This window comes from Juglans microcarpa x Juglans regia, chromosome 6D (genome assembly GCF_004785595.1).
Source record: "Juglans microcarpa x Juglans regia isolate MS1-56 chromosome 6D, Jm3101_v1.0, whole genome shotgun sequence".
Taxonomy (NCBI): Eukaryota; Viridiplantae; Streptophyta; class Magnoliopsida; order Fagales; family Juglandaceae; genus Juglans; species Juglans microcarpa x Juglans regia.
In genome coordinates this window covers 1,333,939-1,352,415 of record NC_054604.1, presented here as the reverse complement: position 1 = coordinate 1,352,415, position 18,477 = coordinate 1,333,939, and the positions used below count along the sequence as shown (strand labels likewise).

General features: G+C 34.4%; 1 protein-coding gene across 1 annotated transcript; it reads left to right on the top strand.

Moving 5' to 3' along the window:
- Positions 1–4,356: 4,356 nt before the first annotated feature.
- LOC121235241 (malate synthase, glyoxysomal) lies at positions 4,357–7,381 on the top strand. Its single transcript, XM_041131564.1, has 4 exons — positions 4,357–5,183; positions 5,477–5,802; positions 5,920–6,250; positions 6,515–7,381. The coding sequence occupies exons 1-4, from the start codon at positions 4,791–4,793 to the stop codon at positions 7,169–7,171; spliced, it is 1,707 nt and encodes a 568-aa protein (XP_040987498.1). The 5' UTR covers positions 4,357–4,790; the 3' UTR covers positions 7,172–7,381.
- The last annotated feature ends 11,096 nt before the right edge of the window (positions 7,382–18,477 follow it).

The window sequence follows — 18,477 nt, the reverse complement described above, 5'->3', positions numbered from 1 at the left end:
ATTTTAATTTACGTATTTATTTTTATAAAAATTTTTTGTTGTCGTAACACATCTCATAAACAAAAGGTAGATAGAATGCAATTGAGCTCAAAAGCATGTGAAGACCACGCACATCCATCAAAAGCAATTTTGGCTAGAGGCGATGGTACATGAATACCATACATGCATCTACGTTGACTACATGAAGAATATGCAACCATTTAAGAAAATGAAAAATCTTTTTTATCATCATCTTTTCAATATCTCTTAATACGACATTAAATGATATGTCTACAAGTGAAATATAATAAATAATCTCAATCATTTAATATCACATTATAAAATAATGAAAAGATGATGAGTAATATTACTCTTAAAAAAACTCAAATTATGTTTGAGTCTATATTTCAAAAGGTTGCAATTTTATTTATATTATAAAAGATTAAAAGAAATATATCTTAAAAGAATGTTGGATTTCATTTACGGTATTCTTATCTTCAATATAAGATATATTTTAACATCCCATTTTAAAGACCTGACATCTTCATTAGAGCATTCCATCATAGGTGATGGTATAACTCGAGTTTCACACTTCTTGCTGAGATTAAGTTTGATAACGATTAATTTTGATAACATTTGCCCAAATCTACCCTCAAATCTTGTACTAGAGTGATACACAAATTGATGAAAAAGGAACCTGGTCATGGAATGAAAATGGTGTTAAATAAAATGTTCCAACAAATTTTGATGATGATGATGAGAAAGGGCAGCAGCGTATGGAGAATGAGCAAGAACAAGAAGCCACTCAAAATGTTCCAATAGCTTATCAAAGCCCAATTGCAACTAAATCACAAATGCCTCAACGTGTTCGAAGAAGACCAGCATGGATGACTAATTATGAGCTAATTAGAGTTGACCAAGGTAATGACCCACTTACACACTTTGCTCTATTTTCAATATGTGATCCTACCACTTTCGAAGTGGTTGTCCAAGAATCAAAATGGAGAAACGCTATGAATGCTGAAATTATAGCCATCAAAAGAAATGATACTTGGGGAGCTATGTGATCTTTCAAAAGGGTAGAAAACAATTTGTGTAAAGTGGGTTTACAAGACAAAGCTAAAGTAGAATGGTGAAGTTGACAAGCACATGGTACGCTTGGTGGCTAAGGGCTACAAGCAGGAGTTTAGTGTTAATTATAAAGAAGTCTTTACTCCGGTTGCAAGGCATGACACAATCAGATTGGTGATTGCATTGGCAACTCAAAACTCACGGCTTATCTTCCAGTTGGACATGACATCAGCTTTCCTCCATGGAGATTTGAAAAAAGATGAATTTATCAATCAACCTCCTAATTATGTGAAACTTGGCAATGAGCATAAAGTGTGTATAAGTTAAAAAAATGCTCTATATGGATTAAAACAAACTCCACAGGCTTGGTGTAATCGTATAGAAACTTATTTTTTGAAGAAATGATTTCAAAAATGTCTTTATGAACTTACACTTTTCATAAAGATTGAAGATTGAGGGAAAATACTCATTGTTTGCTTATATGTAGATGATTTAATCTACACTGAAAATAATACAATCATGTTTGAAAGTTTAAAGAAATCCATGACGGCTGAATTTGAGATGTCTGATTTTGGTATGATGCATTACTTCCTTGGCATTAAATTGGTGCAGTCCTCTGCTACAATTTTATTTCTTAAAAGAAGTATGTGCGAGAAATCTTGGACAGGTTTCAAATGAAGGATTATAATCATGTAAATACACCATCTGAGTTTGATTTGAAGCTAAACAAAGATAATGGAAGAAAGAAGGTTAATGACACTCTTTACAAACAGATAATGGGGAGTTTAATGTATTTGACAGCAACAAGACCTGATATCATGCATGTTGTAAGTGTGATCAATAGGTACATGGAGTGTCCTACAGAAATTCATCTCTTGCCAACAAAATGAATTTTTCGATACTTGCAAGGTACTAAGGAGTTTGGATTGTTCTACAAGAAGGGAGAAAAGTCAAATTTGTTTGGCTTTACGGATAATGATTATGGAGGAGAATCAGATGATCGAAAAAGCACATCTAGATATGTTTTCATTAGGAGTGTAAATTTTAACCGAAAAATTGGACCGTACTGGCCTGAACCGGTGGAACCGGTTCGGTTTTGGATCAGTCCAGTCCGGAACTGGTTTCTAAAATGTAAAAATCGGCCGGAACCGATCTGGAGTTTTATGATTTTTAGGACCGGACCGGACCAGTTCACTATAATATATATTTAAATTATTTTTTTAATATTATATATAATATTTTTTATATTATATAATATATATGATAATATAAAGTATAATTATATATAATTATAGATATTATAATTATATATAAGATATTATATAATTATCACTATGACCATATATTATTATTATTATTATTATTATTAATATCACTATTAGTATAGTATATAGTATTAATAATAATTTGGTATCAATGTATTATTATATAATATATAATATATATTCCATAATGTAAACATATAGTAAAGGAAAGTATTCAGAAACTTTCATTTGAAGCCTCATCTTCTCTCGTCCAAACCTACCTTTCTTTAATCCTCCTCACTTTCTAAAATCTATTTTTTATAAACCTTCATTCATTTATGTCTTCTGCTTCAAACCCTCCTGAGAATTAATCTCTCTGTAAGTAATATGTCTTCAATGAAGTTGATTTTATTATATATCTTTTTTATCTCTTATACTTATTCATGCATATAGTCGGTTATATCGCATGTACTACTTGTTCTCATGCATATGGCTGGTTATATTGCCTTTTACAACTTTTAAGCTATTATTAATTATATATATACTAATTTACATATTATTTGGGATACGTCATACCTAAGATACATCATTGGGCCTGTTGAGCTAGTGATAATACGGATTGTTGCAATGGAGATAATCTGATTGGATATTGTGCATCTTCTTCTTCATCATTGTCTGATACTTGTGACATTACCTTAGTTCATTTTTTTCAAATTCTTGCTTTATAAAAAATAAAAATAAAATAAAAAAATAAAAAGAACACCATAATAGTATAATGGTGGTATATATTAGTATATTATAAGAGTTATAGTATAATATATGTATAATAGTATAGTTAACTTAATATGTTAGTATTAATATCATTATAACTATAAATAATATTAATATCACTATTAGTATAGTATATAGTATTAGCAATAATTTAGTATCAATGTATTATTGTATAATATATATTCCATAATATATAACATATAGTATTAGTACATTGACACACTCTTAAGTTAGTAACAAATTAGCAATTAGCAATTAACATCATAAATAATTTTCCTTTTATTGCAGATTTTTTGTATAACATTTTGTTTTATAGTAATTTTTTTATAGCAGATTTTTTTTGACATTGCAGATTTTTTTATAAAGCAGATTTTTGTAAATGATAATAGATTTTTAATAAAACAGATTTTTTAAAGTAGTTTTTTTTAAACATATCTTTTATGATAAATTTGCAAATTATTAAAACCGGATCAAACCGGACCGAAAACTGGTAAAATCAGAGGTACCGGTTTAAGAGAGTAACCGGTGCGTAATCAGTTTTGAAAAATACAAAATTGGTGCATACTGATTTGGTTCTAAATTTTGTCCAAAACTGGATCGGACCAGATCAGTTACATCCCTAGTTTTCATGATAGGGACATGAGCTATTTCATGGTCATCAAAGAAGCAACCTATTGTCACATTATCATGCATTGAAGCTGAATTTGTTGCTACAACAGCTTGTGCTTGTCAAGCTATTTGGCTAATGAAAATTCTTAAAGAGTTGCATTGCAAGGAGGATGGGCCTACTCAGATTTATTACGATAAAAGTTCAGCATTAAAGCTTTAAAAAAATCTTGTTCTACATGATCAAAGTAAACATATAGATGTGAAGTATCATTTCTTGAGGGATCTCACAAATGATGGAGTCATTAATCTCATTTATTGCAGAAGTGAAAACTAGATTGCTAACATTCTAATTAAGCCTCTCAAATTTCCTACATTTCAGAAGCTCAGGAAGCTATTGGTGTTTGCACTTCAAATGATTCAATTTGAGGGATGACGCTTCAAAGTTTGTCTCTTATTAAACTGAATTTTATGTCTGGAACATAGTTTAAGGGAGTGATTGTTGAAGAAATTAGCAATTTGCACGTTTAGAGTTGTCCTAGTCTTTAGGATTATCAGTGAGCTTATTTGTGTTTACCTAATCAATAGGAGTCTATTTTTAGATGTTGGGTAGTGCCTATTTTCATGTTATTATCAGTTATGTATTAGCCTTTATAGAGGCCGCTTGTTGATCAATGAAGTTATGAGAAAAACGTACTTGCAGCGTTTCTCTACTGTTACTGTGTAAAAGCTTCCATCTTTTTTGTTTTCATCACAAATAGCATGACACAAAAATAATCAGATCGTGTCTGTAATGAAAATTGCAAAGTGCCAGTGACTCACCGATCGCTGCTGCATCTCCCGAGGCCGGCACAACACTCGAAGCGATCCCCTTATCCTCCACGCCCACCATGCAGAATAATAGCGTCACCCATGATCATCATTACGCGCATAAAGCCATTGCACTCCAAAATTAAAATCCTATAACGATAACGTTAGACATAGCTATCCGCATCTCTGTTTTTTGGGCACCGATTAGAAAAGAAACTTTCCCTCTCTCTATATATACGTTTCTCTAGCCTCTCGCATTTCCACACCAATAAAAGAAAGTTCAATTTTGTTGAGAGAAAAGCGCAGAAGATGATGGATTTGGGGACATATGGTAATTCCACTCCCATGGCGAGGAAGATTGCTTCGGGATATGACGTGCCGGAAGGAGTGGACATCAGGGGACGTTATGATGAAGAGTTTGCGAAGATCCTGACAAAGGATGCTTTGCAGTTTGTTGCGGATTTGCAGCGTGAGTTCCGAAGCCATATCAAGTATGCAGTGGAGTGTCGGAGGGAAGCTAAGACGAGGTACAATGAGGGGGCGGTGCCGGGGTTTGATCCTGCCACAAGGAACGTAAGGGAAGGTGAGTGGAAGTGTGCTGCAGTCCCACCATCTGTTGATGATAGGAGGGTGGAGATTACTGGACCTGTGGAAAGGAAAATGATCATCAATGCACTCAACTCTGGTGCAAAAGTCTTCATGGTTAGTATGTCTTGGTTTGTCGATTTGCTCTCGAGAAGAGAATGTTAATAGTGCTAAACCACCATTTGTCTAAGCATATATGAAATATTTTAAGTAGAGTCTGGTTTGAACTCAGGATTCATATGCATGCTGTGATATCAATTTAATTATATTTTAACACAATTGAGTAGGGAATCTAGAAAGCTAGAAAACCTTATCATTGTACGAAGTTTCTGTCTTTAGATAGTAATCAAATCTGTTGTTAGTTTACTGAATGGAAACTGAGAATAAAGGTTTGTTTTTTATTTTCATAGGCCGATTTTGAAGATGCACTGTCACCAAGTTGGGAGAACCTCATGACAGGACAGGTAAACTTGAAGGATGCTGTGGATGGGAGTATAACCTTTCATGACAAGGCCAGGAACAGGGTTTACAAGCTGAATGATGAGATAGCCAAGCTCTTTGTCCGCCCGCGAGGCTGGCACTTGCCCGAGGCACACATCTTTATTGATGGTGAACCTGTTACTGGTTGCCTTGTGGACTTTGGCCTCTACTTTTACCACAATCATGCAGCATTCCGCCGCACCCAGGGTGCTGGGTTTGGGCCTTTCTTTTATCTTCCTAAGATGGAGCATTCAAGGTATGTAAAAAGTTGATGAAAAAAATTGATTGCTTGCCATTGTTGTTCTTAAAATTACTCCAAAAGCACAGTCAGACAAATTGTGGAAGAGTGAAATTAAGCTCCCTCTTATTGCAGGGAAGCGAAAATATGGAACAGCGTGTTTGAGAGGGCAGAGAAGGTGGCAGGGATAGAAAGAGGAAGCATCAGGGCCACCGTTCTAATCGAAACACTTCCAGCAGTCTTTCAAATGGATGAAATTCTGTATGAGCTAAGGGATCACTCTGTCGGTTTGAACTGTGGAAGATGGGATTACATCTTCAGCTATGTCAAGACCTTCCAAGCACATCCGGATCGCCTGCTACCAGACAGAGTTCAGGTTGGCATGACTCAACACTTCATGCGGAGCTATTCTGATCTCCTCATCAGGACGTGCCATAGGCGTGGTGTCCATGCCATGGGTGGCATGGTATGTAATCCTTAGCTCCCAGTCAAATGGATCATTGATACATCATATTGCGAAACTTCTTTTACTAATCTAGATATGACATCTACATACATCAGTTTGTAAGGTTTTTTTTTTTTTTTTTTTTGTGAGACTTCTTTGTGAATCTAACACTTCTTATCATTATGTATATATATATATATAATACTTGTTATTTGTAGCTATTTATCAGTTTGGGACTATTTGTAGCTCAGTAAATTTTGATAGCTTTTTTATTTTCTTGAACAGGCAGCTCAAATTCCTATTAGGGATGATCCAGCAGCAAATGAGGCAGCATTGGATCTGGTGAAAAAGGACAAGCTAAGAGAAGTGAAGGCAGGGCACGATGGAACCTGGGCAGCCCACCCTGGACTGATCCCAGCTTGCATGGAAGTCTTTACCAACAACATGGGCTCTGCCCCTAACCAGATCCAAACCATGAAGCGCGAAGACTCAGGCACCTTAACTGAAGAAGACCTCTTGCAAAGGCCTAGAGGAGTGCGCACCATGGATGGTCTTCGGCTCAATACTCGAGTTGGGATACAGTATTTGGCAGCATGGCTCACTGGATCAGGGTCAGTGCCGCTTTACAACCTCATGGAAGATGCTGCAACTGCTGAGATTAGCAGGGTTCAGAACTGGCAGTGGTTGAAATATGGAGTGGAATTGAATGGAGATGGGCTTGGGGTGAAAGTGACAAAGGAGCTCTTTGGAAGGGTGCTGGAAGAGGAGATGGCTAGGATTGAGAGAGAGGTTGGCAAAGACAAGTTTAAGAAAGGAATGTACAAGGAGGCTTGCAAGATTTTCACCCGGCAATGCACTGCCCCAATACTGGATGACTTTCTGACTCTTGATGCTTATAATCATATTGTCATATATCATCCCAAAGGATCATCCAGTCTCTGAACCACTCCATTGCCTTCTTCCGTTGCTGATTTGGTGTTTGTCTTCAAGTATCACCACCTGCATTTCTGCTGAATAATAATTCCTTGTTATTTCCGTACTTTTCTCACAATGCTCATGTTGCTTCTATACTTTTGCCAAAACTTCTGATCGTTTGAATAAGTTGTATTGGGTGCTCAACTTACACCTTATGTGTGAAATTTTGATGAGACTCCGACTCAAATTCTTGGGTTTACTGGGCATATATAGTACTAGTGTGGAGAGAGAGATTTATAAAGTGAAAGCAGAACGATAAAGACTTTCTTAATTTTCCATATTCGTAGCTTTAATCTAGTGACTGCTAACTGCTAGCTTACAGAGATTTACATGATATGCTTTAGATGCTTATCAAATCAAATGACGAGCAACTGGTGCACAGAGAATCATATTTTTAGGATGATTTAAGGACCAGTTCTACCTCTTTCCTTTAGTTCATGTATATTACCATGCAATCAGCTGGTACCCTGAAGAAGAAGAAGAAGAAGAAGAAGAAGAAGAAGAGTGCAAAAAAGGTAAATGTCTCTATAACAATAGAGACAATGAAATGGTTTTTTTCGAAAAATCATGTTTTTTGTTCTAGTCCTCTCTCTCAACTGGGAAAGCCTTGGAGCGACTTTTGCACTGTGCTCTAGATTCCCTACAAGGCTACCACTCATGTGTGGTTGGTACACGTGTCACAAACCCACCACCATCAAATTTTGCACAGCATTGAGAATATTGGGGTTTTCCAGTAAATCCACTAGATCTCTAAAACTGGAGAATAATTGAACTGATCATAAATTACACCAGGATATATTTAATTTCTTTGATGTGTTAAGATCTCATTGGCTGGAGTCTGGAGATGCTCAAATCAAGGAGGTTGTTCCGACGACGCCGGTTAGAATTATTATCTCAATAAATAACTGCGGTTTTGTGTCTTTTTTCCTAAAATACATAAAGGAGCTTTTAAAATGGACATGATCGTAATAGCTCATGGATATCTGATGCAACTTTGAGCTAAATATTAACCAAGACTTGGAAGACACTAAAAAGGACAGTTTGTATGGTGATAATTAAACATGCAAAGTAGCATAAAGAATCACCATGCATGCACGCACCTTTTCTTCTCACTTTTTCTCTCTTTACCAAAGTGAAGAACAAATCAAGATATTCATGAATTTACGAATGAGTGTAATAAAATACAAGGAAGTTTCTGTACATTATGGATATAAATTATATCTTATAATCAATTTAAACTTTTGAAATAAGTAGTGATATCACAGTTCCGTAGTTAGAAAATGAAAAGGGGCATAAAAATGCTGCTTAATATCGATCATGATCATGATATCGATCATATACTCATGATAATGCATGGCTAGCTTACCCAGCCATAGTGATGTCGGCTACCATCCAACTAAATAAATTTCCTTTATTTTTAAAATTACTGTCAATTCATCTCAATCTAATCATTATAATTTCTTTAAATTTTTACACAAAATTAATAAAATAAATAATTTAATTTTTTCAAATCTTAAAATAAAATAATATTAAAAATATATATTATAATAATATTTTATTTAAATTTTAACTTTAAAATATCAACTCATCTCATTTGACAAAACAAAGAGGCAGTTGGTGTCATAATCAAATCTCCCCACCTTGCTTCTAGAGGACCATAATATGGATGGTAAGGATGCACGTATGGACAACAAAGGTTAGCATGAATTAATATTGAGTAAAACGAGTAATATTATATATAATTATAAGGTGTGTAAATTTTATATAGTCACTTTAAAAAAAAAATTAAAAATTACTATTAAAAAAATATATTATTTTTTATATAAATTTCTTATTTGTTTATTTTTTTTAAAATAATTACCTGACTTTTACGTACTAATTATATTTTTCTGAGTAAAATGTAGCACTCTCTGCCTGTCCTTGTCAATATTAGACAAGATATTAATTTAGTCATGAGAATTATTAAAGGATCATCGATCATGATTATGTTATAATAATCTCGATCGTAAGCACTGTTTTGCTGGATGGCGGATCGACTGCCGGGCTGTCCATTACTCAAGAGGTAGACCCCGCCATGCATTACCTCGTCAGACCAGAACGGGAAGATTTTCATCCCTACATAGTTCGCACCATCCGTCGATCGACGGTCGACCCAAATTATGGCATCTCCCCATATTTAAGATCTCCCTTCTAAAAGTCAAACAAACTAAAATGAACAAGCTGAATAATTTGTAAAATGATTTTAAATACTTGACCAGCAGGCTCAGCTAGCTCGTACATTTGGAACGGATAAATGTTTCGTACGTACTGAAATTTTATAAAAATAAATTTATAAATTGATATAATTTAATATGATACATTTAATTTATTTTATAAAAAAATTTAAACTGAATTTTACAAGCACGTCACATTTAACTACATCAATTTGTGAATTAATTTTTTTTTATATTTATTTGTGAATATATCACTTCTCTTCAAAATCACCGATAGAAATATGAGTGTTATTTTTTAAGGACAAATGAATTCGATTAGACAGCGAGCCTATTTCTACCACGGAGATTTAGATAGATATATCTTAGGATGCGTTTGGATGTTAAAGTGAGTTGAGTTAAGATTATAAAATATTGTTAAAATATTATTTTTTAATATTATTATTATTTTAAAATTTGAAAAAGTTGAATTGTTTATTATATTTTATATTGAAATTTAAAAAAGTTGTAATGATAAGTTAAGATGAGTTGAGAGAAGTTAAAGATCCAAACTAAATCTTAATGTGTATGATCATAAACTAAATCATTTTAAAATTAGTTTATTTTGGTAAAATTTTTATATACATGATACATAGCACTTAATCGTTATACCTTATTAGAAAGTGAGCACTGTCATTTGATTTTATCAAGAAAGAATTAAAGAAATGTTGTTCCAAAAGTTGATGACAGTAGTGCACATGAGCTCGTTCCTTTCCCAGCTTCCCTTTGATCATGGGGTCTACATTCTGTATCTTGAAAGATGACCTAACTCGATTGGTACATATTTAGGATATGTGTGGATGTTGAAGTGAGTTGAGTTAAATTGAATTGTGATGATAAAATATTATTAAAATATTATTTTTTAATATTATTATTATTTTAAAATTTAAAAAAATTGAATTATTTATTATATTTTGTATTGAAATTTAAAAAAATTATAATGATAAATTAAAATGAGTTGAAGTGAATTTGATAATCAAACGTACCCTTATTCTAAAGAAACGAGAGAGAGAGAGCGCCCTGCAAAATAAAAAAGCCGTATTCTGGGCGCGCACAAATAAGATATTTTCTTATTGAAAAAGTGAAAGAAGTGACATAGTCACTTAGATCCGACATGCCACTAAGAGGCTTATATACTCGATCATTGATCCCATGCAGCCTTTTCAGCCAGCTTGATAAAAGGGTTTGCAGCCAATAATTAATGTTTGTTCAATAATATGTATGTGTGTATATATACACGTATATAAAAGAGGAAGACATCTTTTGTTTGTTCGTAATATCTGGTTTATTTTTATAAATAAGAGGAGATAAATTAAGATTAAAATTAAAAAATTAAATAAAATATTATTAAAATATATTTTTAATATTATTTTTATTTTAAAATTTAAAAAAGTTAAATTATTTATTTTATTTTATATTAAAAGTTAAAAAATTATAATAATAAAATGAGATGAAATATTTTTTAAAAACAGACGAGATCTTAATTTATTATCTTAGACTTTTGTCGTTATATAACATGACATATATACTTGTATTTCCTTCACATTTAAAATGAACAATTATTTAAAATATATTATATTTATGACATATTTGTTCTCAATAAAACTTGGAATTAATGCTTTGATTTTGTTGTGGAATTTGGATTCCTCTACATTAATAAATGAGATTTTTCTACTAAAACAATTAGAGTATTATATTCTAAAAAAAGGTTGCATACAATAATTAATTAGCGTGATGAAAAACGATATTAACCAAACATTGATTTCATCACCGGCTGGCCACTCCAAAGGTAGGCTTGAAAAAGCATGAACTCTATATTCTATCCTTTAATTCAACAGCTGTGGCACGGCGGCCAACCCCATCAATCAACATTAATATCCGTCAAAGTTATCCTGTCGCCCAACATGTTTACCTAGCTATATACACTGAATTGGTTGTAGAGTGGAAGACTTTGTGAAGATAGATCGATAGAGACATGCATGAGATAAGGTCTACGAGGAAAAGTGGGGATATTAGGCTATGAATTGATATTAAAGTTAAAAAATATTAAATAAAAATTATTATAATATATTTTTTAATATTATTTTTTTAAAATTTAAAAAATTAAACTTTTTGTTTTATTTTATGTGAATATTTAAAAAAATTATAATAATAAGATAGGAGGTTTTTAAAATTTTTAAAATTTAAAATTTTAATTTTAAAAGGAAACCAAGCCTAACTTACGTTAAGTGTCTTTCTAAATTCAGGTACGTTAGTATAATAATGTCATCTTGAATTTATATGGCAGGCTAGGACGAAAGATCCTAGCTTTGACAGTTACATTGAATCAGTAGTGATCAATAAACACCACACTCTCGGACAATTTAGTCCTTCCAAGTACCTACATGATTTCCTTAAGTCTTGAATTTGCATGCTAACTTGGCATTCATGAAAATGACTTGTTACTAATGAGTACTCCAATATCCTAAGGCTTCCAATTACATCTTTCATTGACAGAGGCTTCCAATTAAATCTACATAGCACGAAACATATATAGAGGCCATTTCTCATCATGATTTCATCTTGATTGAGATCCTGATGATTAAAACTAACCGATTTCATCTTGATTGAAATATTGGTGATTATACCAAACTATTCTTCCAGCGAAGTGGTATAATTTAAGCCATTTTCGGCACAAAGACCCTTTAGAGAGAAGGGCGTACTAGTTCTGGAGAGCGAAAACTAAAGAACCTACTATAAAGATAGGGTTCTGGGTACTTATTCTAACTGAAATGAGGCTGTCAACTGCAACTCGATTGGAGGAAAGGGTTGCAAAGTGACCCCAAAACCCAGCTAGTTTGGGTTGGCACTTTTCATTCTTCAATTCATTCAAACGGGTAGAGTTTTTATCACCTAGCTATATTTGCCTAGGTTTTATTTGGGTGGGATGTATTCGGATTTCATATCCGTCCCTACCCTGATACATGTACAATTATATAACACGAATACTTGGTACTTATAATCGGTTTAACATTTTTTTTTAAAAAAAAGTCAACTTATAATTATATCAACATCATTTTGATTTTCAAAAAAGGTTATACAAAATAATTTTTTGACAAATCCGATTACAACTCAAGTAATTGGAACGAATACTCAGATTTTTATAATCGGGTAATGTTAGGTACCAGCCCGCTTAGATTATAATCGGATTAATTCGTATGGGTGCCTAGTTCGCATAACAAACCCGAATGTGGATTCAGGTATAGTTGGGTACCTTGATTTGAATTTGGGTGAACAACCTTAAATTTTCCTAAGACTACTTTGTTACAACCTAGCTCTAGTTACAGACCTCATATATCATATGCGCCATTAATACCACGAAAAATCTTACACAAAAGTCTTGGGTGAGAGAATGAATCCAATGATTTGGAGAAACCAATTCTCAATGTGTGGGGGTGCGATGTGTACATGAGTGTTCGGGTGCATATTCATCATGGCAAGCATGCAAATTTTCGATCACTAGCAATTTAGAATATTACATATGCTCGAGTTGCAAGGAATAAATTGTAGTAAAGCAATCTTTTTGGATTCGTTTCACCTTATAGCCTTACTTACTATTGTAGTTGCCCTTATAGCATGGTCCAACCCATAAGGGAAGCACGAGCTTAATTAACGCGGTTTCAAGGAATGAATCTCACTAATACAATTGTTTTATATTGAATTATTTTATTATCAAGTCAATATATAGAATACATCATTTATCTACACCGAATTGCTTTTCGATTTGCTTGATCACATTATATATTATAGCCTTGCTTCCTATCGTAATTGCCATTAATTATAGTGAGGTGGAATTCTTCACTATATTTTTCTGTGATGCATTACTTGGATTCACCGCTGTTATTTTTTACAACTATTGCAACCACCTTTGATTCCTTTTTTCTTCTATATAGGGCAACACATTTTAGAATTTTTCAGTAAAGTTAGGATGTTAGCCGACACCCTTGCAGCAACTGGTAATCCATTTTATGATAAAGAATTTGTGACCTATCTTCTCAATGGTCTTGGACCCTCTTATGAGCAATTTGTTACCTCATTCACAACAAGAACTAAGCCAATTACCTCCCATGAACTTTATCATCTCCTGCTTATTCATGAAAGCATAATGTCTCACATCTCTCGCATCACTAGATCTCCCACTTCCTTTGCACCATCTGCTAATTTGAGCACTGGAAATCCACGTGACCAACGAGGTAGAGGCTCTTATCGTGGCAACATGTATGGCTGTGGCCAAACTCTATCCTTCAACAACCGTGGTCGTTCTTCCTCTTCCCAACCCTTCCCAAGCAACTCAAACCCAAATTGACCTATCTGCCAAATCTGTTTTAAACCAGGTCATACTGCTCTCTAATGCCAGTATCGATTTGACCATGGTTACCAATATGAACCACCATGCTCCTTCTCGGCCAACTACACCTCTCCCTTTACCATACCCGATTCCACCTGGTAACCTGATTCAACAGCCACCAACCATATCACCCATGATCTGTCCCAACTCAACCTCTCATTGGATTCGTATTATGGAATTGAACAAATTCGAGTTGGCAATGAGACTGGGTTAACCATCAATAACATCGGTAATTCCTCCCTCATCTCTAATCTTTCTTCCTTTCGTCTTTATAATTTACTTCATGTACCTGTTATTACAAAAAATCTTGTCTCGGTTTCTCAATTTTGTATTGATAATTCTTGTTTTTTTGAATTTCATTCTAATCATTTCGTGGTTAAGAACAAAGCAAATTGGAGGCTCCTCATCAGTGGTCCAACCCTTGATGGACTCTACCAGTTTCCTTTCCATCTGTTCTCCTCCCTCCTAACAACTTCTTTTGGTGAACGAACCACTCTTAATCAATGGCACAGAAGACTTGGTCATCCTTCTCTTGATTTGGTCTCTAGAATATTGCGCTCCAACCATTTGTCTTATTTCTCCACAGTCTCTAATTTTACATGTCATGATTGTCCATTAGCAAAGGCACGATAGTTGCCTTTTTCTTCAAGTTGCATTAGTACTAAAAGGCCTTTAGAGTTAATTTGGGCTGATGTATAGGGCCCAACTCCTCTTATGTCAAGAAATGGATTTAAATACATTTGTCTATTGTTGATCACTTCACTAGATTTTCTTGGATATTCCCTCTCAAATATAAATCTGATGTTTTATAAGTTTTCACCTCATTCACTAATTTTGCTGAAAGGTCTTTTAACACTAAAATCATCTCTCTACAAACTGATGATGGAGGTGAATTTTGTCCTCTCATATCACTTTGTAAAAATCTTGGCATCACTAATCGATTTTCATGTCCTCACACCCATCAACAAAGTAGGCTTATTGAACGCAAATACCGACATATTGTAAAAATTAGGCTCACTCTTCTAGCCCAGGCTTCTCTTCCCCTCTCTTTTTGGGATGATGCTTTTGAAACTGTTACATACTTAATCAACTTGCTTCCCACACCAGTCCTTCGCAACAAATCTCCATATTTCATGGTTCATCACAAACCACCAAATTATTCATTTTTAAAAATTTTTGGCTGTGAATGTTGGCCGAATTTATGACCCTACAACCATCACAATTGAATTTTCAGTTTACTTCGTGTCTATTTCTTGGGTATGGTTCTTCCCACAAAGGTTACAAATGTCTTGATCTTAAAACCAATTGACTTTACATCTCAAGAGATGTCTTTTTTGCTAAACACAATTTTCCACACAAAAAACCTATGCCCACTTCTACTCATTCTCAACCCAACACCCCCATTGTCTCACTACCATGCTTCCTTGCTTCCATATTAGACCCACCCTCTTCAAATTCATCCAATCTCTTACATTCCAACTCACCTAGCCCACTACTCGTTAATTCGTCTGGCCCGTCTTCTTTACAAGTAACTCCAATCAGCCCAGCTCCGTTCAATCAGCCAATCATTTATTTTTCTTCCTCTTCTACTTCTTCTTCATTGACACACCTATATTCCCCTTCCATTTCGATCAATCCCTCCCCTGCCTCTCAACCTTCACCATGTTTAATTCCCTCCAGATCACAGATCATCACACGATCTCGGACTACTCCTCATGTCCTTGTGTTCTCACTAATGAGATCATTCCCTATCCACCTCGCAGATACCTCATTTCCACTACAATCGTACCCGATGAACCTTCCTCGTTTACCCTAGCCTCCAAATTTTCAAAATGGCGAGAAGCTATGACCAGAGAATATAATGACCTTGTTCAAATCCAAACCTGGACTCTTGTTCCCCTACACATGCCTCGAATCTTGTTGGTTGCAGGTGGGTGTTTAGAACCAAATTACATTCAGATGGCTCAATTGAAAGGAGGAAAGCTAGGCTGGTTGCCAAGGGTTTCCACCAACAGCCCAGAGTTGATTACATAGAAACATTCAGCCATGTCGTCAAGCCCACCACCATTCGGTTAGTACTCTCCATTATTGCTCAAAATTGGTCCCTAAGGCAAATAGACATACAAAATGCCTTTCTTCATGGATGGCTCAATGAAGCTGTTTTTTATGCAATAGCCTCCTGGTTTTGTTGATCCCGAACACCCAGATTATGTATGTAAGCTCCACAAGGTCATCAATGGCCAAAAATAGGCCCCTCGTGCCTAGTTTTCAGAGTTAAGCTCTTGGTTTCTTAGCTACAGCTTCTCAGCCTCCAAAGGGGACCCCTTTTTGTTTATTTTTCAAACAGAAGATTTCTGCATGTTTACATTAGTCTACGTTGATGACATGGTAATTACTTCATCCTCATCTATTTCCATTGATAATTTTCTTTATGATCTAAGCCAAGCCTTTCCAGTTAAAGACTTAGGATGCCTTTCATATTTTATTGGATTGGAACTCGATTATATGCCTAATGGAATGTTGCTTTCACAAAGGAAATACATTTCTGATATCCTTAGAAAAACAAATATGATTGATGTTAATCCTATCTCCTCTCCTGTGTCTGCTTCTACTAAGCTTTCAAAGTTTGATTCCCCATCTTTTGACAATTCCACATTATTTTGAAGTGTTGTTGGAAGTCTCCAATACCTGTCATTAACTAGACCTAACATTTCCTTCGTTGTTAATAAGGTTTTTCAATTTATGCATGATCCTAAAGTCACTCATTGGACTGCAGTGAAAAGAATTTTGAGATACTTAAATTTTCTATCAATCATGGTCTATTCTTTGCAAAACAATCTGGTTTTACTCTTAATGCCTACTTGGATGCCGACTGGGCTGGTTGTCCAGATGATAGACGCTCTACTAAAGGCTTTTGCATTTTTCGGGGTCATCACCTAATATCATGGAGCTCTCGAAAACAGCACACAATAGAAAGATCAAGCACTGAGGCCAAGTATAAATCTCTAGCCAATACCACTGCTGAACTGATTTGGTTACAAACTTTGATCAAAGAAGTTGGCTTCTCTCTTTCTCATCCACCAATTTTATGGTGTGACAACTTGGGAGCAACATACCTTACTGCTAATCCTGTCTATCACTCACGTACTAAACACATAGATATAGACTTTCATTTCGTACGAGACAGGATAGCTGCCAAGACTCTTCAAATGTCCTTTTGCAGTTGCAAAGACCAATTGGCTGATATCTTCGTTAAGTCCCTTGTTGCTGATAGATTTTCTACTTTGAGGACGAGTTTCATTGTGTTTGACACTCCATTAGACTCGAGGGGACGTATTAACCTGAGTCCAAGCAATGCATGCGCATCACAGAAAAATAAAGTGAAGAATCCCACCTCAGTCGACCCACTAAAAACTTCAGGAATATTCTCATGACTTTCAAATCTGTTATTTTTTATTGTTGTTGTAACCACCTTTGATTCCTTTTTTTCTTCTGTATACTCTTATTGCCGTTACATGTAACCAGGTGCCTTTATAAAGGGACGAATGATACTGAATACAATGACAGAAAATATTTGAAGAATATTATGTCTTTCTTTTCATTTTTCTCTGTTCTAACATACACCACCTCACAAAACGATCGTCTCCCTTCCTGATGCGTATCGATCATTGGCAGTTCCTGGTGACTTCAGCACGTACGCATGTCTTCGTTTGTTTTGGAGCCGTTTTGACCAAATTAGTACTAAATCCACTACTGCATATCGCACGCCATGGCTCGAATGTCAAATATTTCTATGGTCGTCACCTACAACATAATATACATGTGGTTTTTTTTTTTTTTTAGTTGTTGAAAGGCATAATATATATGATTTGAAGATTTGTACCTATAGTTTCAAGCGTTGGGCGTCTAATGGTTTAAGAATAGATTTTTAAATATTTTAAAAAAATAAAAAAATTTATAATATCATTAAAAAATACTTCTTTAATCATAAAGTAAAATAAAAAAATAATTATTTATTTTATTTCGTGATTAAAGAAGTATTTTTTAATAATTTTCTTTTTACTTTATGATTAAGGAAGTATTTTTTTAATAATACTCTAAATTTATTTTATTTTTTTTAATATTAAAAAATATTAAAAATTCTCTATAAAAAATAATTGAAAAAAATATATGAAAAAATACATAAAAAAAAATGCAAAAACAGAAAAAACAAAGCAATTGCCAATTGCATCCCAAAGATGCAAAAACAGAAAAAACAAAGCAGCAGATCTTTCAACTTCTCACTTTCGGCCAGACTAGGGTTGTCCCTAAATACCCATACAATTAATAAAGGGCAAACCTCCAAGAAAATTTCAATAACTCAAGGCCATTTCTGTCCTCTAAAAAAATGGCATCCAATCCTTTACGCCTTCTTATTCCCCAACCACGGAAACGAGAAATATCGTCGTCGGTCAATCTAACGTCAGGAAAATCAAAACGTTATCTGTCCATCCACGTGGCGCAATCTTTTCCAGTTTCAATCCAACTATAGTAAACCAGAGAGATACATGTCCCATCTCTCCACGTGTTCTCTTTCTGGAAAACTTTACACGGGACTCAAGGCATACGTGCCCCCCACTGTCTGCTATACGAGACAC